This window comes from Bubalus bubalis, chromosome 16, assembly GCF_019923935.1.
Source record: "Bubalus bubalis isolate 160015118507 breed Murrah chromosome 16, NDDB_SH_1, whole genome shotgun sequence".
NCBI classification, from domain to species: Eukaryota; Metazoa; Chordata; class Mammalia; order Artiodactyla; family Bovidae; genus Bubalus; species Bubalus bubalis.
In genome coordinates, this window is record NC_059172.1 from 68,368,400 (window position 1) to 68,391,161 (window position 22,762).

General features: G+C 38.5%; 1 protein-coding gene across 6 annotated transcripts in view; it reads right to left on the reverse strand.

The window, feature by feature from the left end:
* The window catches only part of ELMOD1 (ELMO domain containing 1), an 85,043-nt gene that overhangs the window by 29,097 nt on the left and 33,184 nt on the right, over nucleotides 1–22,762 (reverse strand). For 5 of the 6 annotated variants that reach the window (XM_044929778.2, XM_025266953.3, XM_025266951.3 and 2 more), the window contains 4 exons: nucleotides 16,022–16,167; nucleotides 15,856–15,884; nucleotides 14,773–14,870; nucleotides 10,436–10,565 (listed from right to left, as the gene is read on the reverse strand). In XM_044929778.2, coding sequence (XP_044785713.1) covers nucleotides 10,436–10,565; nucleotides 14,773–14,870; nucleotides 15,856–15,884; nucleotides 16,022–16,167 — 403 coding nt within the window. Of the gene's footprint in view, nucleotides 1–10,435; nucleotides 10,566–14,772; nucleotides 14,871–15,855; nucleotides 15,885–16,021; nucleotides 16,206–22,762 lie in introns of all 6 variants that reach the window. The other variant, XM_025266955.3, reaches the window with a different exon arrangement.

Below are 22,762 nucleotides of genomic sequence, written 5' to 3' on the forward strand. Positions count from 1 at the left end.
CCAGTGGTATTTTAGAAGATGGAAGGGAGAAGGCTAATGGTTAGTGGCAGAATTAAAAGGCTATTCTAATAGCTCAAGTTGGAAATGATGGCTAAAATAAGGCAGTGGGAACAGGACTCATTTGAGAGGTATTTTAGAGACACGTGAGAGCTGGACTGTGAAGAAAGCTGAGTGCCGAAGAATTGATGCTTTTGAACTGTGGTGTTGGAGAAGACTCTTGCGAGTCCCTTGGACTACAAGGAGATCCAACCAGTCCATTCTGAAGGAGATCAGCCCTGGGATTTCTTTGGAAGGAATGATGCTAAAGCTGAAACTCCAGTACTTTAGCTACCTCATGCAAAGAGTTGACTCATTGGAAAAGACTCCGATGCTGGGAGGGATTGGGGGCAGAAGAAGAAGGCGACGACAGAGGATGAGATGGCTAGATGGCATCACTGACTCGATGGATGTGAGTCTGAGTGAACTCCGGGAGATGGTGATGGACAGGGAGGCCTGGTGTGCTGCGATTCACGGGGTCACAAAGAGTCGGACACGACTGAGTGACTGAACTGAACTGAACTTAGAGACACTCTATGGATAAGATTTAGTGTCTTTTGAAGATGTAGAGCACCTCCCAAATTAGATTACAAGCCATTTCAGGGTAGAAAATATGTCTTTCCTCAAGGTGCCTATTATAGAGGGAGACAGCCATAGCTTTGTAATTCACTAGCTGTGTGAATCGGAGACTCGACTAACATACTTTAGTTTGCTTATCTCTGAAGTAATGAAAACCAAGATTGGGCAAGATGGCAAAGTAGAAAGATTCTGAGCTCACTTCCTACTACAGGCACATCAAAATCACAACTATTTACAGAATAATCATCAATGAAAAAGACCAAAATCTACCAGAAAAAAAATCTTCTACAACTGAAGATTAACAGAAGGAATAACAAGACAGGTAGGAGGGGTGGAGTTGCAATATAGTCATGTCCCACACTCCAGGTGGGTGATCCACAAATGGGAGAATAATTAGAAATGCAGAGGTTCCCTCCAAGGAGTGAGAGGTCTAAGTCTCACATCAGACTCCCCAGCCTGGGGGTCTTGTGCTGGGAAGATGAGCCCCCAGAGTATCTGACTTTGAGGGTCAGTGAGGTTTTTCTTTCTAAATTACCAAAGGGCTGGGGGAAATAGAGACTTCACTTTTAAAGGGCACACACAAAATCTCACATGCAGTGGGCCTGAGGGAAGAAGCATTAATTTGATAGGCACCTGGGTGCCTACCTGCTGATCTTGCAGAGTCTTCTAGGACGGCAGAAGGCAACTGCAGCTCACCCCGAGAACACAGACTCTTATGGCTACCATTTTGAGGAGTTCATTCTACCACATGGACAACGGTACTGGCAAGCACCATTGTAGACCCAAGACCCAGCCCTGCTCTGGCCCAGAACACTGTAGGCACCAGCACTTGGACATCTCAGGCCAAGCAACTAACTGGATGGGGACAGAGCCCCACCCACCAGCAGACTAGGTGACCTTATGACATTTTAAACCCAGAGTTGCTTCTGGAATATGGCCCTTCCAATCAGAGAACCAAGAATCCAGCTCCATCAATTACTGGGCAGGCACCAGTCTAAGAATCACCTGGGTTCTGGCCCTGCTCTCTAGGGAACCTTTCCTAGCCTCTAGAGCAGCCTCACCCACCAGGGAGCAGATAACAGTCACAAGCCTACATACATGGCCTATCTACCAGTAGGCCAGGCCCTGCACTGGGACCAGCTAGGCGCTGGCCCCAGCTATTAGCAGGCTAACAATACAAGCTTTGGGATGCTCCAGACCCTACACCCAACTGTATCAGGAACTGACTCCATCCACTAGCAATCTGACACCAGCTCCGGGACCCCCTGGGTCCTGTAGCCAGATCCCTAGATCTGCACTCCACCCACCAGTGTGCCAGCACTGGCCTCAGGCTACCCAGGATTCTGCAGCAGCTGCCTCCTGAGCTGGTCCTACCGACCAGCAGGCAGCAGCCCCCACACAAAGCAGGGTCTGGCAACCAACAGGATCGGTGACTAACAACGGGATCGGTGACTGCCATACTGCCCACATAATCAGCCCATCACAACAGAAGAACCCATGCAGCTCTCACAGGGGGAATCCCTAAAACATAAAGCTCAGGTAAAGAGAGGGAAGTTTACTGCTGGAACACATAGGACATCTCCTACAAAAAGCCACTACTCCAAGTTTGGGAAATATAATCAACCTACTAGATCATAAAAATTTAAAAAAAGCAGGAGAGAGTTTCAAGATGGTGAAGTAGAAGAACGTGTGCTCACCTCCTTCTGCAAAAGAACCAAAATCACAACTAAATGCTGCTGCTGCTAAGTCACTTCAGTCGTGTCCGACTCTGTGCGACCCCACAGACGGCAGCCCACCAGGCTCCCCCGTCCCTGGGATTCTCCAGGCAAGAACACTGGAGTGGGTTGCCATTTCCTTCTCCAATGCATGAAAGTGAAAAGTGAAAGTGAAGTCACTCAGTCGTGTCCGACTCTTAGCGACCCCATGGACTGCAGCCTACCAGGCTCCTCCATCCATGGGATTTTCCAGGCAAGAGTACTGGAGTGGGGTGCCATTGCCTTCTCCAAACTAAATGCTGAGCAACCATCAAAAGGAAGATGCTGGAACCCACCAAAAAAAGCACCCTATGTATAACGACAAAGGAGAAGCCACATGAGATGGTAGGAGGGGCACAATTACAATAAAATCAAATTCCATACTAGTGTAGTGGCGACCCACAAATTGGAGAACAATTATACCACAGAAGTTTTCCCACTGTTGCAAAGGTTCTGAGTCCCACGTCAGGCTTCCCAACCTGGGGATTAGACAAAGGGACTAGGACTGCTCAGGAAATCTGACCTTGAAGGCCAATGTGGATTTGACTGCAGGACTTCCACAGGACTAGGGGAAACAGAGACTCTACTCTTAGAGTGCACACACAAAGTCTTGTGCGCATCAGAGTCCAGGGAAAAGGAGCAGTGAACAAGGGAGACAGAACCAGATCTATCTGCTAGTGTTGGAGGGTCTTCTGAAGAGATGTAGGGGTGGCTGTGGTTTACTGTGGGTACAAGGGCACTGGTAGCAGAAGTTCTAGGAAATACTCATTGGTGTAAGCCCTCCTAGAGGCCACCATTTGCCCCACCATAGAGCCTCTGGCTCCAGGGCTGTGTTGCCTCAGTCCAAACAACTGACAGAAAAGGAGTGCAGGCCCACCCATCAGCAGATTAAAGTTTTACTGAGCACAGTCCTGCCCACCAGAGAAAGATACAGTTCTACTAGCCACCAGTCCCTCCCACTGATAAGCTTGCACAAGCCTCTTAGATTGCCTTGTCAACCAGAGGGCAGACAGAAGCATAAAGAACTGAAATCCTGCAGCATCCAGAAAGAAAACTACAATCACAGAAAGTTAAACAAAATGAAAAGGCAGAAGGTTATGTTCCAGAGGAAAGAAAAAGATGAAATCCCAGAAAAACAACTAACTGAAGTAGAGACAGGCAATCTTCCAGAAAAAGAATTCAGAGTAATGCTAGTGAAGATGATACAGGATGTTGGGGGAAAATGGAGGCAAAGATTTAGAAGATGCAAGAAATGGTTAACAAAGATATAGAAGAGAGTCCGAGGCAGGACAAACCCAAGGAGAAACACACTGAGACGCAGAGTAATCAAACTGACAAAAATTAAAGACAAAGATAAAATCTTCAAAGCAACAAGGGAACAACTACACATAACATACAAGGGGACTCTCATAAAGTTATCAGCTGATTTCTCAGGAAAAACTCTGCAAGACAGAAAGGAGTGGCACAAAATATTTAAAGGGATGAAAGGGAAGAACTGACAACCAAGAATACTCTACCCAGAAGGCTCTCATTCAGATTTGATGGAGAAATCAAAAGGTTCACAGACAAGCAAAAGCTAAGAGAACCACCCGATCAACTATGCAACAAAAGGAACTTCTCTAGGTGGGAAAGAGACTAGCAATTTACAAAACCAAACAAACAAACAGACAAAAAGCCATGTAAATAGATGAACTGTTATAGCACAACTTTATGGGAACAGCAAACCTCCAAACTACAATAGATACACACAGAAAACACAACACCCAAACACAACACCAAAGATGGTCATCACAAGAGAAGAAAATAAAAGAGGAAGGGAAAAAAGAGACCTATAAAAACAAACCCAAAACAATTAAGAAAACTGATATAGGAATACACATATCAATAATTACCTTAAATGTAAATGGGTTAAATGTGCCAATAAAAAGACACAGACTGGCTGGGTGGATACAGACCCCTATATATGCTGTCTACAGGAGACCCACCTCAGATGTAGGGATATATACAGACTGAAAGTGATGCGTTGGAAGAAAGTATTCCATGCAAAAGAAAATCAAAGGAAAGTTAGAGTAGCAATACTTGTATCAGACAAAATAGAATTTAAAACAAAGACTGTTATAAGAGACAAAGAAGGATGCTACATAATGATCAAGCTGCCGCTGCTGCCGCTAAGTCACTTCAGTCCTGTCCAACTCTGTCTGACCCCATAGACAGCAGCCCACCAGGCTCTCCAGTCCCTGGGATTCTCCAGGCAAGAATACTGGAGTGGGTTGCTATTGCCTTCTCCGATAATGATCAAGGGACCAGTACAAAAAGGAGATATAACAGTTGTAAATATGTATGCATCCAATATAGGAGGCACTTCAATATGTAAAGCAAATACTAACAACCATAAAGGGAGAAATCAACAGTAGCAAAATCATAGTGGGGGGCTTAACACTCTGCTTTCATCAACAAACATATCATCCAGACAGTAAATCATAAGGAAATAGGCCTTAAATGACATATTAGAGCAGATGGACTTAGTTGATATTCATAGAGCATTCCATTCAAAAGCAGCCGAATATACATTACTCTCATGAGCGATGGGACATATTCCAGGATTAACCACATGCTAGGCCACAAGGTCAGCCTTAAAAATGTAAGAAAATTGAAGTCATATCCAGCATCTTTTCTAATCAGAATGCTACGAGATTAGCAATAAACTACAAGAAAAACTACAATAAACACAAACACATGGAGGCCAGTAATATAAAAGTAAAAACCAATGGATCACTGAAGAAATCAGAGAAAATCAAAAAACACCTAGAGACAAATGAAAGCACAATGATCTGAAACCCAGGAATGCAGCAAAAGTAGTTTCAAGAGGGAAGTTTATATCAATACAACCTTACCTCAGGAAACAAGAAAAATCTCAAATAAAGACCTAATCTTAAATCTAAAGCAACTAAAAAAAGAACAAACAAAAACCTAAGTTAGTAGAAGTAAAGAAATCATAAAGATCAGAGCAGAAATAAATGAAATAGAGACAAAGAAAATAATATAAAGATCAATGAAATTAAAAGCTAGTTCTTTGAAAAGATAAATAAAATAGATAAACCTTTAGCTAGACTCAACAAGGAAAAAAGTAAGTACAACTGACACCACAGAACATACAGGATCATGAAGAAAGCGAAGTCACTCAGTCGTGTCCAACTCTTGGTGACCCCATGGACTGTAGCCTGCCAGGCTCCTCTGTCCATGGGATTTCCCAGGCAAGAATACTGGAGTGGGTTGCCATTTCCTTCTCCAAGGGACTGCCTGACTCAGGGATCGAACCCAGGTCTCCCGCACTGCAGGCAGACTCTTTACCATTTGAGCAACCAGGAAAGCCCATAAAGGATTGTAGGAGACTACTATAAACAACTGTATGCCAATGAAATGAACAACCTAGGAGAAATGGACAAATTCCTAGAAAGTGCAATCTCCTAGGGCTGAATGGGGAAGAAATAGAAAATATAAACAGTTCTATTGCCAGTAATTAAAGTGAATCAGTAATACAAAAAAAAACAAAACAAAACCTCTCAATAAACAAAGTAAAGCACCAGTAACCTCCCCAGGCAATGGAAATACAAGAAAAAATAAATAAACAGGGAATAACCAAATTTACAAGCTTTTCCCTAGGCAAGGCATTCATAAACAGAATGAAAAGACAATCTATGGACTGGGAGAATATGTTTGCAAACAATGCAACCAACGAGGGCTCAGTTTCCAAAATATACAAACTGCTCATGCAACTCAATAACAAAACAACAAACAACCCCAACCAAAAAATGGGCAGAAGATCTACACAGACATTTCTCCAAGGAAAATATATAGAAGGCCAATAGACATATGAAAAAAATGCTCAACATCATTAATTTTTAGAGAAGTGCCAATCAAATCCACAATGAGATATCACTTCACTCTGGTCAGAATGGCCCATCATTAAACATCTACAAACAGCAAACACTGGAGAGGTGTTGGGGAAAGGGAATCCTCCTACACTGTTCGTGGGAATGTAAACTGGTATAGCTACTGTGGAAAACACTGTGGCGTCTCCTCAACAAACTAAAAATAGACCTGTCATCTGATCCAGCAATCCCATTCCTGGGCATATATCTGGACAAAAGTATAATCTGAAAAGATACCTGTACCTCAATGTTCATAGCAGCAGTATTTACAACAGCTCAGATATAGAAGCAACATAATTGTCCATTGACAGATGAATGGATAAAAATAGAACACAACTCAGCCATAAAAAAGAATGAAATAATGCCATTTGCAGAAACTGTGGTATTGGAGAAAACTGTTGAGAGTCACCTGGACAGCAAGGAGATCAAACCAGTCAATCCTAAAAGAAATCAGTCCTGAATGAATATCCATTGGAAGGACTGATGCTGAAGTGGAAGCTCCAATACTTTGGCCATCTGATGGGAAGAAATGACTCATTGTAAAAGACCCTGATTCTGGGAAAGATTGAAGGCAGGAGGAGAACGGGAAGACAGAGGAAATGATTGGATGGCAACACTGACTCAAGGGACATGAGTTTCAGCAAGTTCTGGGAGATGGTGAAGGACAGAGAAGCCTGGCATGCTGCAGTCCATAGGGTCGCAGAGAGTCAGACATGACTGACTGACTGAACAACAACAAAGAGATAATCATACTAAGGGAAGTAAGTGAGAAAGACAAATATCATATGGTATCACTTATACGTGAAATCTAAAGTGTGATACAAATGAACTTATTTATGAAACAGAAATAGACTCAGAACATAGAAAACAGATCTGTGGTTGCCAAGAGGGTAGGTAAGGAGGGGATTGGGAATTTGGGATTAGCACATGCAAACTATTAAATATAGAATGGATAAACAACAATTCCTACTGTACAACATAGGGAACTATGTTCAGTATTTTGTAATAAACCATAATGAAAAGGAATACGAAAAAGAATATGTATATGTGTGTGTATGAAACTGAATCACTTTGCTGTACACCAGAAGCTATTGTCTCTTGTGTATTCTGCATTGGCAGGGGGATTCTTTACCACTCGAGCCACCTAGGAAGCCCCCAGAAACTAACATAACATTGCAAATCAACTGTACTGCAATAAAAATGTTTTTAAATATGATTAAAAATAGGCAGAAGATTTGAATAGACATTTTTTTTCTAAGAGGGCATATATTTCACCAACAGATACATTAAAAGATGCTCAACATCATTAATCCTCAGAGAAATGCAAATCAAAACCTCAATGAGAAATCACCTCATTCCTGTCAAAATGGCGATCATCAAAAAAAAAAAAACCACAAGGAAAAAGTGCTGGTGAGGATGTAGAGAAAAGATAACCTTCGTATATTGTTGGTGGTAATATAAATTGGTGCATCCACTGATAACAGTATGGCAGTTTCTCAGAAAACTAAAAGTAGAACTACTATATGACTCTGCAATTCCACTTCTGGATATATGTTCAAAAAAACTGAAAACACTAATTTGAAAAGATACATGTACTGCAATGTTCAAAGCAGCATTATTTACAGTTGCCAGGATATGGAAGCAAACTAAGTGCCCAGCAACAGATAAACAGATAAAGATGTGGTATATATATTATACATACAATGGGATTCAGCCCCATGGACTTGGAGGATATTATGCTAAGTGAAATAAATCAAACAGAGAAAGAAAAATACTACACGATATCACTTACATATGGAACCTAAAAAAATAAACTAGTAAATAAAACGTTAAACAGTATCATAGATATAGAGAACTAGTGGTTACCGGTTGGGAGACGGAAGCATGGAGGGGCAAGATAAGGGTAGGGGATTAAGAGGTACAAACTACTATATATAAAATAAGCTATAAGGATATTTTTTAAAGCACAGGAAATATATCCAATATTTTATAAGTAAATGGAGTATAACCTTTGAAAATTATGAATTATTATTTATGGCGTCTCTGATAGTTCAGTTGGTAAAGAATCCTCCTGCAATGCAGGAGACCTGGGTTCAATCCCTGGGTGGGGAAGATCCCCTGGAGAAGGGAAAGGCTACCCACTCTAGCATTCTGGCCTGGAGAATTCCATGGACTGTATAGTCCATGGGGTCTCAAAGAGTTGGACACAGCTGAGCCACTTTCACTTTCACTTTCATTGTGTATAACCTGAAACATAATATTGTACATCAACAGTACCTCTATAAAAAGTTTTTTAAATAAAGTTAATGATGAAAAAAAGATACCGACCATCAAGAATCCACCTGCCAATGCAGGAGACACAGCTTTGATCCCTGGGTTAGGAAGATCCCCTGGAGAGAAGGAAATGGCAACCCACTCCAGTATTCTTGTCTGGGAAACCCCATGGATAGAGAAGCCTAGCAGGCTACAGTACGCATGGTCACAAAAGAGTCAGATACAACTTAGCTACTAAATAACAACAAAAATCATCCCCCTGCCTATCTCGTATAGCTGTGACTATAAAAATAACACTGACATACTCAAATCGTATCATAAAAGTTCTTGATCTGTATCTATGACTTCAATAATTCATTCATTCGCTCATATTTGCTGAAAACCTGTGTGCCAGGACACATACAACAGATCAACTAAGATGATGTATATCAGGTACCCAAATGTCATTGATTCAGAGGGCATTTTAGTCATTTTAATGAACTGTTCAGGAGCATATGGCCAGTGCCTTAACTATAACACGTCTTTTCTCTTTCATCACCTCTTATTTCCCACCTTTGAGTTCATTTAATTAAAGTTGACTATCCCTAGCAGAACACAGGAAAAAAATAACCAAAGAGATGAAGATCAGCCACTAAGTAGCTAAAAGTAAGCAGAGGAGAAAAAGAAGAAACTATTGTTAAGAATGAAACTATTGTTACTTGTAATGATTGACATCAGATCTAGCACTAATTAGTAGGGATAAATGAGTCATCTGCTTAAGCATATACATACACAAAAGTATATAGTACACACAAAATCACAAAAGGATACACTTTTCAAATTATAGTTTCTATTTACATTTTTCAATAAAATAAGTTAAAGCGGCTAAACAAATGTTTTCTTCCAATTTCATTACTGCCATTTTGAATTCTAGGAAAGGACAAAGAAGCACTCCAACCTAAAGAGCATCTATTTTCAGAAATGAATTTATAAAACATTTCAGATGAGTAGTTCTAAAGACTTATCTTCATTTTTTGAAGTTTTATTGATGTGTCATAATACAGTATCAGATCAGATAAGATTTTTAAGATTTTGCTTTGACAGCCAAGAAGGAGTGTTTAAAACAGCGTATTATTCTTCAAACAGCTTTAATACACCATATATAAACTTTTACCTACTCTTTAATACTCTCCAAGTTACATGAATAAATAATCAGCATTAAGAGCTTTGGTAATTTCCCCAGGGAGCTATTGTGGAAGCAGAAACCAACTTCATCTTCTTTGACATCTACTAAAAGCCATAAGTGGAAATCCTAGGTCACTCTTTGACAAATGCTATTTCTATTGGTTTTCAACACAGTTAAACAATCTAAGTGAATGTGAAAGTATTATAGTTGCTCAGCTGTGGCTGACTCTTAGCGACCTCATGGACTGTATGTAGCCCACCAGGCTCCTCTGTCCATGAAATTTTCCAGGCGAGATTACTGGAATGGGTTGTCATTCCCTTCTCCAGGGGATCTTCCCAACCCGGGGATCAAACCCAGGCCTCGTGCATTGCAGGCATATTCTTTACCATCTGAGCCACCAGGGAAGCTCTAAATAATCTAAACTTGAGCCAAATATGAGAGGCCATATAAATCACCTCTGATGCCTTTTTAGATTACACATGAAAATTGGCTTTAACTTCTCACATGGATTTTCTACTGAAAAATTTACCTTCAACATCTGAACTAGCAAGAAAAGGTAGGCTTTACCTATTATTTCAGTGTTCGTGTCATATTCACCCTGGTTTCCCCCACGTCCAGACCAGTGCCTAGCACACAGCAGGGGCTTGACAAACAGCTGACCTAAGTGAAGAACTGAAATGTGTTCAAGGACTAACCTTCAAAAGCATTTCTTCATGTTGGGGATTATCAGAATCGTAGGATTCTCTGCGCAGTTTTTCCACATCTGCAATAAGGTTTCTGTAGCCAACAATTTGCAGAAGGCAAGCCTGAAGAGAGATTCCCAATCTAAGGTGTTAAAAAACAGAAGAAACACATATGAGGAAAAACAAAACATATTCTTTGGTGTTTGTTCACTTCATGTATGTACAATAGGGCTTTTCATATTTATATAATATTTAGGAAATTGCTCAAATAGGATCTAATAGAAGCACAATTTTTAACTGAAACTCTACATGGACAATTGTGGAAGTCAGTTAAAATTTACCTCTCATTCCAGTCTTTTCTTAAGTCAAATTGCAATAATATGGCTTAAAAACATGGGAGCTCTTTATGCAGGTGACTTGAAAGATGTAGAAAATACAGGTGGTCATAGTTTCTTAGGAATTATTTTACTCCCTTAGGTAGATATATCAGAAACTCTTTAGAAGGGTGTGTGTGGGCAGCTATTTAGTGTGAGAGAAAGAAATCGTCCCAGGGGCTTAGGGGTAAGAGAAATTTCAAAACAAATGAAAGCAACAAAAATTAAAACACTTCTGCTTGCAAGCACCCCTGACAGATAAGGCAATGCCAAGAGAAAGAACTCACTACTTGACATTTCCCATTCCATTCGAACCACTCTACTTGTCTGAATGCTTTTTCTTATGCTGAAACCAAATGTGCTTTATTACAAAATGGTTCAAATGCTGTTCTCAGAGAAAATATATTTCCACATTTCCCTGCCATGTCTATTAATTTTAAGATGAATTCTTTCTTCCAGTCTCATCTCCAGGGTCTTATCTCAAATTCCCACTTTCTGCAGTTCCTTCTCATAGGACATGGTTTTCAGATGTTTTACTATCTTGCTCAGTCTTCTCTGAATATACAGTTTGTTTATCAGTCCCCTTAAAACATATCACTGGAACAAAAATCAATCTGGCAAGCATGACATAGAGATGATCATTATTTCCTGTGATCTGAAAGCTGTTTTTCTCTCCTATAACACAAAATGTGAAATAGAGTCTCCTTAAGCAGTCAAATAACATTACGAGTTCATTAAACAGGTGACTAAATACTCACCAAGATCCTGTTTTTCCATAAATTACTGTTACATAAATTACCCTCCTGTATTCATTTGATGGCTGCTAGTTTCCTTATAGTCATTCAACTTTGTGATTCAACAATAGCAATTTCATATGATTCAAGCCAAGAATTACTGCTCAGTATACTCTGACTTCTAATTCACTCACTAAATTTAAACATTTTTTGTTGGAATGGGGGGTCATCATAATCACAACGACGGTGTCATAACCATCTTTTTTGAGAGGGAAGAGATGTATAGAGTTTTAACTCAAAGTTGAGGGCAATACAAAATCTTATTTTAGGACTGTATGTTTATTTCAAACACAAAGGGCAGTGTTAGATAACTCAGAACACTAAACTGATATAAAACTGAATGTTCAATTTAAAAAAAAACCTAAATCCGATATTTAAACTTAGGAAAAAGGCACAGTGGTACTCATCACCCAGAAAATCAACAGAGGACAGAGAAGACAGTTAATTTGGAGGAAAGAGGAGAGTGGGAAAAATAAAAAAGAGAACAAGGGAGCCAATTCAATTTTACAGTAGTAATTCTTACCACCACCATAAGTGGCACCTGAAAAAATGTATAAAACAAAGTAAGGTTAATAGTAGTGATGGATTGATAGATTACATGGTATTTCCCCCAGCTCTATTTCTTGATTTTTTTTCCAGAAAAATATTTAATTTTTTAAAGATCACATCTTGTGAATGTCAAACTGGAAAAAAAAAAAAACAACACTAAAATTCATATTCGGCTGTAAAATACAATCTATTGGGTCAGGGTCTAACCGTAACCCTAAACCCTAACCCTAACCCTAATTTCTGCATTGTTGAAATTTGCCATTTGATATTGGAATACAGTCTTAAATAAATGTGGCCATGTTATACATCATTTTAATGCACATTTCTTGCTTTAGGTTTTTTGCTAATGATTTATTAGATGCTTTTTATTTTAAATTTATTTGACACTGTGGAAATGATGTTTAGGCAAAAAGCAAATCTGAACAATTTTCTCATTTGAGTTTAAATGGATTGTAAAGCAATAGAGACAACTCACAATATCAACAATGCATTTGGCCCAGGAACTGCTAATGAACATACAGTGCAGTGGTGGTTCAAGGTTTGCAAAGAAGATGAGAGCCTTGGAAGTGAGGAGCGCAATGGTCGTCACTGGAAGCTGACAATGACCAACTGAGAGCAATCGTCGAAGCTGACCCTTTTAACACAAGAAGTTGGCGAAGAACTCAACATCAACCATTTTATGGTCATTCAGGATTTGCAGCAAATTGGAAAGGTGAATAAGCTCGATAAGTGGGTACCTCATGAACTGACTGCAAATCAAAAATCATCATTTTGAAGTGTTTTATTCTATGTAACACAGCAAAGCTTTTCTCGATTGGATTGTGATGTGTGATGAAAGTGGATTTTATATGACAACTGGCAACAACCAGTTCAATGGCTGAACCAGAAGAAGCTACAAAGCACTTCTCACAGGCAAACTTGCATGAAAAAAAGGTCATGATCACTGTTTGACGGTCTGCTGCTGATCTGATCCACTACAGCTTTCTGAATCCCGGCGAAACCATTACATCTGAGAAGTACGCTCAGCAAATTGAAGATTTGCACCGAAAACCGCAATGCCTGCAACCAGCACTGGCCTACAGAAAGGGCCCAAATCTCCACGACAATGCCCAACCACATGTTGCACAATCAAGACTTCAAAAGTTGAACAAACTGGGCTACAAAGTTTTGCTTATCCACTATGTTCACCTGACCTCTCAAAGTACAACTACTACTTTTTCAAGCAACTCAACACCTTTTTGCAAGGAAAACGCTTCTACAATCAGCAGGAGGCAGAAAATGCTTTCCAAGGGTTTGTCAAATCCCAAAGCATGGGTTTTTATGCTACAGGAATAAACAAACATTTTTCATTGGCAAAAATGTGTTGATTGTAATGGTTCCTATTTTGATTAATGAAGCTGTGTTTGAGCCCAGTTATAATGATTTAAAATTCACGGTCCAAAACCGCAATTAAATACTACCTATAAAAGTTTTTTCTTCCTAAAGGAAATCAAAAGAATAGATGGTAAGGAACCGCTTCTGAATGAAATATATAACTTTCATAAAAGAGACAGAAAAGATTTGCTATTAAATCTAATCCAATCTCTAAGTATGATTATAGGTCTAATATATCTCTCATGCCTAATTGTAATCTTAAATTTTAAATGAATTGCATTCTTACCACCATTTCAGAGAAATAAGTCAGTAGGTTTCAAAAAGACATTTACTATATAATTAAATCATATTTAATAAAGCTGAATAAGGGAAAGCAGCTAATTAGCTGAAGCATCTGCAGAAGAATGCTATGGATACCATGTGGAAATGGAGTTTTGTGATGAGCAATTAGCTAGTACCTAGAATCCCTCCAACATAGAGACCTATGCTAAGTGCACTCTGAATGTAACATCTAAAGTTCTTAAGTACGCACATCTAAATGACAGTTCAACTGTTACCTACCTAAACTGTATCTGAATGTATCTGCATACAGAATTTATTCTACCCAATATCCTTAGACTAAAATTTTACAGAAAAATTCCTGTACCCAATGGAAAATATAAAGCTAATTTTAAATGTCATGTACATTGCCAAATGCATTTTAATACTTCCAAGATAAGACAACTAATTACAAAATTCTAAAGTCTTCATATAAAAGTCATCTCTCCTCCCACACATGTCTGTCTTCTTCACAAGCAGGTAATAACTGTCTCCAAGATTAACAGCCTGTCATGAACTGAAGAAATATTCTTCATAGAGCAGAGTCAGCTCAGGCACATTTACAATTTGTACATTTACTGTTAATGTAAAACATAGGCAGCATATGGAGTGACTGTTGATGAATGGGCTCCCTTTATTTCCTCTTCTGATATCAAGGGTGTCCATCAGATTTCTTACATTCTTTGCACCTCAAAGCATAAACATAAATCACAACAGAATTACAAAGTTGCTGCTATTTACAAATATGAAAAAGGCATCTTTTTTCTTTATTTTTCACCTGAAAGTCAAAACATGCAGATAATTATCTGGGGCAGAGAAAGGAGAGAGAGAGAGAGAAAGCGTGTGTGAGAAAGTATTTAGAAACAGAATATTTAGAAATACTAAGTATGTGGCATGTGACTTCTGTTTTATATTTATAACATAATGAACATATTCTTACTGTGGATTTATGTCGGGGTTAATTTTTTTCAGTTCCATGATGTCGTCTATAGTTTTTTCAATAGCATCAGGATGAACACTCACTGAAGTCTGTAATAGCTAGAAAACAAGTTTAAATCAGTTCCCTTGTCATGAACACTAGTATATTAAGTGGGGTCTAATTAAATTGGGGCTTCAAATATTTGTTTAAAGCTTAAAAACAAAAATTCATGTAGTCTTTAAATTCTAGTAAATTTGGTGTTTTTCTGAATAAGGTAATAAACATAAAACAAAAATACATAAGCTTGTTTTTTTTTTTACCACTTCCATCTGTTTCAAGTTACTCACATAGAAATACTATATTTTCTTTTTCTCACTGAATACACATGGTTTCCATTGTTAATGAGTATATGTCTATGACTGTGTGAAGTACATGGGAGATACAGTCTTAAGGATATCAAAGTTAAATATTCAAGAATCTTAGGAAACAAATTTTTATTTCTTATGTGGATGCTTAACTATGTGCTATAAAGCTAGCATAGTGGCTTGGAAAATCTTGAGTATAAAGTTAAATGATTTGGATATTGAGGAAGTAGCAGAGAGATAACACTTCTCTTATTTCCATGGAATATTTATGATTTGGAATGAGATATAAAAAGGGATGAATTCAACAATGAAGTAATATGTGCAGCATAAATCTGTCTGGAAATTCATGAGTACCTGCTTTTAGACAAAAAGCACAGTGGTTTGTGATGGGAAAAAATTCTTTCTTCTCAGTTTGCCTTAGTATACATGTGCTTAGTCACTCAGTTGTATCCACCTCTTTGTGACCGCATGGACTGTAGCCTGCCAGGCTCCTCTGTCCATGGGATTTCCCAGGCAAGAATACTGGAGGGGGTTGCCATTTCTTTCTCCAGGGAATATTCCTGACCCAGGGATTGAACCTGGGTCTCCTGCATTGCAGGCAGACTCTCTACCATCTGAGCCACCAGGGAAGCCCATAGCCAGAGGTATATTTTGTTTCTTAAAATTCTTACTTTTGGATGATTGGAGGTAAGCCTCCAAGTGAGAAGTTGCTGAAAAATACAGAAACAATTTTACTTACCTTACTTTTTGAATCTCTCAGTGATGTTTCTGGAAAAGAGATAATTTTAAAAGCTATTCAAATATTATCTTTTACAAGTGGTTTACAATTATTGTACTGAAATATAACACTGTATTCTCAATTACAGAAAGCCTACATTTTGCTTACTTCTTTGTTTCATGCTTACCAATTTTCATGGTTCTAGAAGCTCCAGGCTTGGTATTATAACAGATTCGTTGCAGTTCACATCTTCCAGTCAGTTTTCTCATTACAAATTTCAGGCAACGCCACAAAAATTTACAATAAAAATACAGGCACACCTGGATCAGCATTCTGTCAAAAATAAAAGACAGCACTCTTCCAACAGAACTCTGGAAGAGAATAGAAAGCAGCCACCACCAGCAAGCAACAAGCCCAGAAGAAAATCAACCATTAGACTTCTTGGGTTCACACGCATATTTCATTATTTCAATCCCATGTTACTTTATTTGAGGTAGCTACAAAATCCATCATCAGGAGTGAAGCCCTAGGTCTGTAAGGACATACCTACTATGACAGCAAGCTCCCGAATGCCTATTCTAGTAAATTTGATACACCAACAGAGAGTGAAGCATGGAAATCCTTTCTTTTCCTACCTTTGGCTAAAAATATTTTTAAAACAAATCAGTACCTTGAATACAGAATCCCTGTGTTTTAGAAGCTGTCTCTCCTATAGCCATGGGGAAGAACATGCTATAGCAACTCTCTTCTTCTGCCTCCATGAATAGCCTCTCAGCTCACCCGAGTAAATTTCCAGTTTTTCCTTGGTGCCTTTTTTGGCTGCTGTTTATTTCTTCCCTTGCTCCCATATTTCTCCTCTCCTCTGCTTTTGTTTTGGTACTATTGTCCTCTTTAAGGCTTGATTGTGTGGCCACCTGTCTTTTCTGCTGACCAATCCCACTACTTCTTGGATGTGCCAGAATGCCTCCTTATCAGCTCACTGAACAAGCATGTTGACCTTTGGTTCTCCAACATTCTCTGATTTAAACTCTCCAAAATCTCCCCCTCTTGACAAGTTTGTTCTGGGCTCCTGCTAAACAAAGTTTTCTTCATTGTACACCCTATCTCACTCCAATAAAATATTGGAACTATACTTTATGGGACAAACTATAAAATATATTGTCACCAATCATGTACTTATCCACAATGTCTCTGGCACATGTGAATTTGCGTTTTATGGCAACTTTTAGCTTTTAATACGAGTCTACATATTTAATATGTGAATCTACATATTTACATATTTAATATGTAAGTCCACATATTTAGTTTTTAATATGTCTACTACTTCATGATACTGTTCGGAGTCTCAAATGACTCAGGCTATAGAGGTAAAGATTTATTATCCAGGAACTTGTATTCAACTCATCTTCTTTGAATACTAGAGTTTCCCTAGAAGGTAGAGTTATTTTCCTAAAAGGCAGAATTATTTATAATACTTCTTATTGGTGTCATTTCTAAAAGATATTTTTCTCACATGTTCACTGATTTCCTCCAATTCTAACATAAGGTGATCCAGGGTCATTCAGATGAATTAGTGTAGTTAACTAATTATTTAGTGTAGTTAAGCCTCAGTGATGTGATGAATCCCTGATTTGAACAAATACCTTAACTGTGTTCCTTTGTTCAATTGCTCTGGCTCCAATACTTTGAACAGCTTAAGTTAAAAACAACAATTCCAACAAACTAACTTGTACAAAAGCATGAAGTTTGTATCATATAAATGCAAAGGGAACAGAGGAAACATATAAGTAACCAAAACTGCTACACTAAAATATGAGAGAATCCTTTGTAGATAATAAAATTGGATTCTAGACTACCTAATAACATAAAATATCCAAAGAACATGTATGGAATAATATATCTTTTCTTATAATAAATAAAACAAAAAATTTAATGATGATACACAAACAAGGAGAAAAAGATTGGCAGGATATTCAACAAAAAGGTTAACAGAGGTTTGTCTGGGTAATGGAATTATGAGTAATTTTTACTTGCTTTTCTGGTTAAGTAATTTTCTTTTTTAATATGTATACATTATTTTTAGAAAAAATAAAGTTATAACAGTGATCACCAAAAATCACTACAAACAAGTAGATATGAAATTTCTATATGAAGTCAGATTCTACTGAAAGACAAAAAAATGGATTTACTGTGTTGTGAAGTCTGCAATTCAACTGTTTTAGTCAAATATGTTCTAAGATCTGTTAAGATTTAGATTACCAGCTTCTAAAAAACGTAACCCTGAAAATAATTAACGGAACATTTTAATTAGATGAGTAAGAAATTATACACAACTTCAACTCGCTCTCTTGAAAAAATTTTCTATTTTTCCAACTATTGGATAGCTATGACAGAAGAAAAGATTGAGCAATATCCTTATTAACTGGTTATCAGCCAACTGATAATGATATTAATAACTGGTTGGCATTAATCCTATTACTAAGTCAAAAATAAAGCTTCCCATGATATCTGCCCTTATGGTACCCATGTGCAACTTCCTGTAAAGTCTGTCTAGCATGTGGGCCGGCTACTCAGATGAAGCCTCTTTTAAGTCTATACATTAGGACTGCATAATAATCAGGTTCTTGTAGTACTAAATCTGCCTAGAGAAAAGGTTCTAATTACTGTTTAAGGAGTATCTTTGTATTCACCCTACTTAGGTACAAGCCAATTAAGTTAAACTGCAGAAGATTCCCCCATGCAAATTCTTCATCAGATCTATACAAAGATGTGGCTTGAGACCTAGAGGTGTCCTTCTAGGTGGCAGGAAGCAGTCAGATGTAGAGTGGCTTATAGCCCATCTATGATTTCTCCCACTGGCCTCCTTGCATATGAGAAGAAAATGCTTGGGGAATTATTTTGCATCAGACAATCTTACACAAAAGGACAGAAAAGATATCAAGTTCTATGCATTTCTTTTTTTCAGTTCCCCTGAGGATATTCACACTGTCAAAGACAACAACATCTGGTGGAAACCCACAATGAGGGGTTAAAGATGATGCCTCATTTCTTAGGGCTCACTGCTCTATAAAGTACATCACAACTCTCTCATATAATCACAGGAAGAATATCACAAATCATGAAAGAGAAATGCTCCTTTCAGTTGTGAAAGTGTTAGTCACTCAGTTGTGTCTGACTCTGTGACCACATGGGCTGTAGTCTGTTAGACTCCTCTGTCCATTAATTCTCCATGTAGCAATACTGGAGTAGGTATCCATTCCCTTTTCCAGGGGATCTTCCAGATCCAGAGATTGAACCTGGGTCTCCTGCATTACAGGCACTGACTTTTATACACTGCTTCCTTACCCTTTCATAATTTCTGGGCTGATAGTCCAATTATGTTATTTATCAATACTATCCAGGATATATTTTTATTTTTTCCCCTTGTTTTTCTAATCGGCCAACATGCCCATAAATATTTCATTAAGCAACCAGCTTGTTATGGTAGGCACTGTACTTTCTTTCTATGTGAGGTATTTTCCAGCCAATCATCAGATCAAACCATGTTTTGCCAGATACTATTTATTTTGCATTTAGATCATAAACCTAAGGCATGGTCAGAGAAGGAAACATCGGTGCTATCTCTTAATTTGGAAGCTTTATTTTGATGAGAACAAGTACCCAAGTTGCTTCCTCATGAAAGGACCAGATCAGCAAAACCTCCATATGAGCACCTCAGGATGGCTGTTCCTCATCATCAAATGTCACCTACCAGGAGATCATTCCTTAAATGTTTGAATCTATTTAAGTGTGTTAATTATAAAGTTTGTGGAAAAACTGCTTAAGGTCCAGAGAACAATAAAAATGATTAAATATTTGGGAAGAATGTTAAAGTAGTTTGTCATGTTTACCCTGAAAAGCAAGAAATTAAGAAGTGGATCTTTAAATGCTCTTAAGAGATCCCACCTTAAGAGATCTCCTCCATTCTGAAGGAGATCAGCCCTGGGAAGGAATTACTTCTTTGGAAGGAATGATGCTAAAGCTGAAACTCCAGTACTTTGGCCACCTCATGTGAAGAGTTGACTCATTGGAAAAGACTCTGATGCTGGGAGGGATTGGGGGCAGGAGGAGAAGGGGATGACAGAGGATGAGATGGCTGGATGGCATCACTGACTCGATGGACTTGAGTCTGAGTGAACTCTGGGAGTTGGTGATGGACAGGGAGGCCTGGCGTGCTGCGATTCATGGGGTTGCAAAGAGTCGGACATGACTGAGCAACTGAACTGAACTGAACTTTAGCTAATCAGTAGTTGGTTTAGGAAAAAAGAAAGAAAGGAAGGAGGGAGATAGGGAGAAAGGTGTGTCCCTTTCCATTCTGTGTTTAGGAATAGGAACTTTTGAATTTATAGTACTTTTCCTTCTTTTATCTCCTTTTGACCGCATGCTTGGAGTGAAGGCATCTCAAATATACCTGTGTGGCAGATCCCATTTGCTTTCTTTAATCCTATCCTTCTGTTCCTATTCTTAGAAGAATTACTGCCATATATTCTTTACCACCTGAACCCTATGTTCAGAGGGTTTAAAGCGCAGCTTGTTTTGTTATTTCCTAACTTGAATCATCAAACCAACAGTCTTAGTTTTATTTAGGAAAAGTAGTTTGCTTTATTCTTCATAACACTATCCTTAGTTTTCTTAGTTCTTATGGAAGATTCTCAAATCACTACTGTAAAGCTCTGCTATATTGTATAGGAACTTAACAATCAAATTCTCAGGACTAAAAAAAGAAAATACTGTCACATCTCCTGTTCTTTCATATGTGTGTGCTTTTGTGTGTGTGTGTTTGTTTGCCACGCTGCATGGCTTGTTGGATCATAGTTCTCTGCCCAGGAATTGAACCAAGGCCCACACTGAAAGCACAGAGTCCTAACCGCTGGCCTGTCAGGGAATTCCCACCATCTCCTATTTTTAACAACTATATGTACAGATAGCAGGTTTTTTGTGTTTGTTTCTCTTTTCTCAATCACAGCTTCTTGATCATGTTCCAAAAGGAGCTACTGCAGTTTCAAAGATGAATGCCTTGCTTAAGCACTAGAAGAATCTGATTTAACATAAGAGCTACTTGTACAGTCTTATACAGCTACTTATACAGGGCCCAGGGTTCACGTCCCTGTCCAGGAGCAAAAAGTTAATAAATAAACAAGAGCTACTTACGCATGTTCTATTTCCAACATTTTCTGTTACTGTTATTTACTAATATGCTGCAGAGTGAAGTTTATGGCTGAATTCACAGCAATGTCCTTCCATAAGGCAAAAATGATCACTTTTATCATTTAACATTCATCCCCTAGTTTGCACAAGAATAGCCACCCAATGTAAATTATTCAAGATGAATCCTATCTCTACCAAATAAAAGTGAGCTCCTGTCTTGTGCGTCTTTGTTAGAGGAATCCATTCAGCAGTGATAAGGCCTCGAAAACAGGAGGTGTACCTAGGACCCTGTAGTCCCCTGCTTGTGGGGTGGGGGTGTGGGTACCTGTACACTACTTCATCATCTTAAATTTGTGATTCTGATATCTTCTTTTGAAACAGGAAGAGAAAAGTAGCTTATTTTGAACAGTTTCAATGAATTTGCTACTGAAAGTTAATTCTTGCTTGAAGGAATCCTATAATAAACAAGAAGTACACTACTGGTGAGGAAAGACACACACAAAATAATCACAATTCTTGGATCAAAACAACTTTCTTAAACGAAATACTTTTCATCTGAATGGCCATAAAGAACAGCAGACTACCGAATGTTTCCAACATCATATGTACTTTCTGAAATGACATTTTAAAAATTTGTAGTTGCTCTATTGAAGTTCCATTAGGAGCACTGGCAGTCAGTTGGAAATTAACTCGTCAACAGGTATTTGGCCTAGTAAATGGACCCTTCTAAATAATGAGAATCCATAGGAAAGGAGGCTCTGGAGGACTTGATACATGGATTAGAAATGTGAAATCATACAAATAAACCATTTGTGGGCCTCTAGAGAAACAGATTATCTCCCCCACATTAAGCAGAAGTGAGGCAGTGTGCAGCCCCTTGGATGGAATTCCATCATTCTTTTTTTTTTTTTGGCCTTGTGGCATATGGGATCTTAGTTCCCTGGCCAGGGATGGAACCTGCATGCCCTGAAGTAGAAGCACAGCGTCCCAGCCACTGGGCCAGCAAGGAAATCCCTCCCTGGCTCTTTTCCATCATTCTTTATCTGAAGAGACATGCTGCCTTCTAAAATTAGTGGGTATAAATCTATCATGGATAGACATTATTCCAAATGCTATTGCTATAGTAAAGGGCACTATTTTTTAATTCCAGGGACATTTTATATGAGGGATTAGGGAGCAATAGCTGACTGTGGTACAACTGAAATAATAAATTAATGGTTTATTCTTTTCCTTTCAAAGAAGAGAGACATAAGCTTCTCTTAAATTGCTAATGAGATCACTATTTAATTAAAAACAATGTTAAATCCATCCATTTTACAAGATTTATTTTTAAAATTCAGGGTTTTTTTTCTATTTGGACAACATACTTACTAGTTTATTTATAAGGGAATCAGCAAACACATTATGCTTTGACATTTAGGAAGCATTTAGACAAGGGGACTGACCAAGATGGCAGGGTAGGAAGACTGTTTGCTCACCTCCTTCCATGGCACACCAAACTTGTAACTATTTACAGAGCAACAGTTGATAAGACCAGAAGACTAGCAGAAAAGATCTTCTACAACTAAAGATATAAAGAAGGAACCACAAGAAGACAGGTAGAAGGGGTGGAGATGAGGCACAGTCAGACCCCTGGGTAGGTGACCCACAAATGAGAGAACAATCACAACTGCAGAGGGTCTCCACATGGAGCAAAGAGGTCAAGCCCAACATTAGACTCCCCAGTCTGGGGATCCTGTAC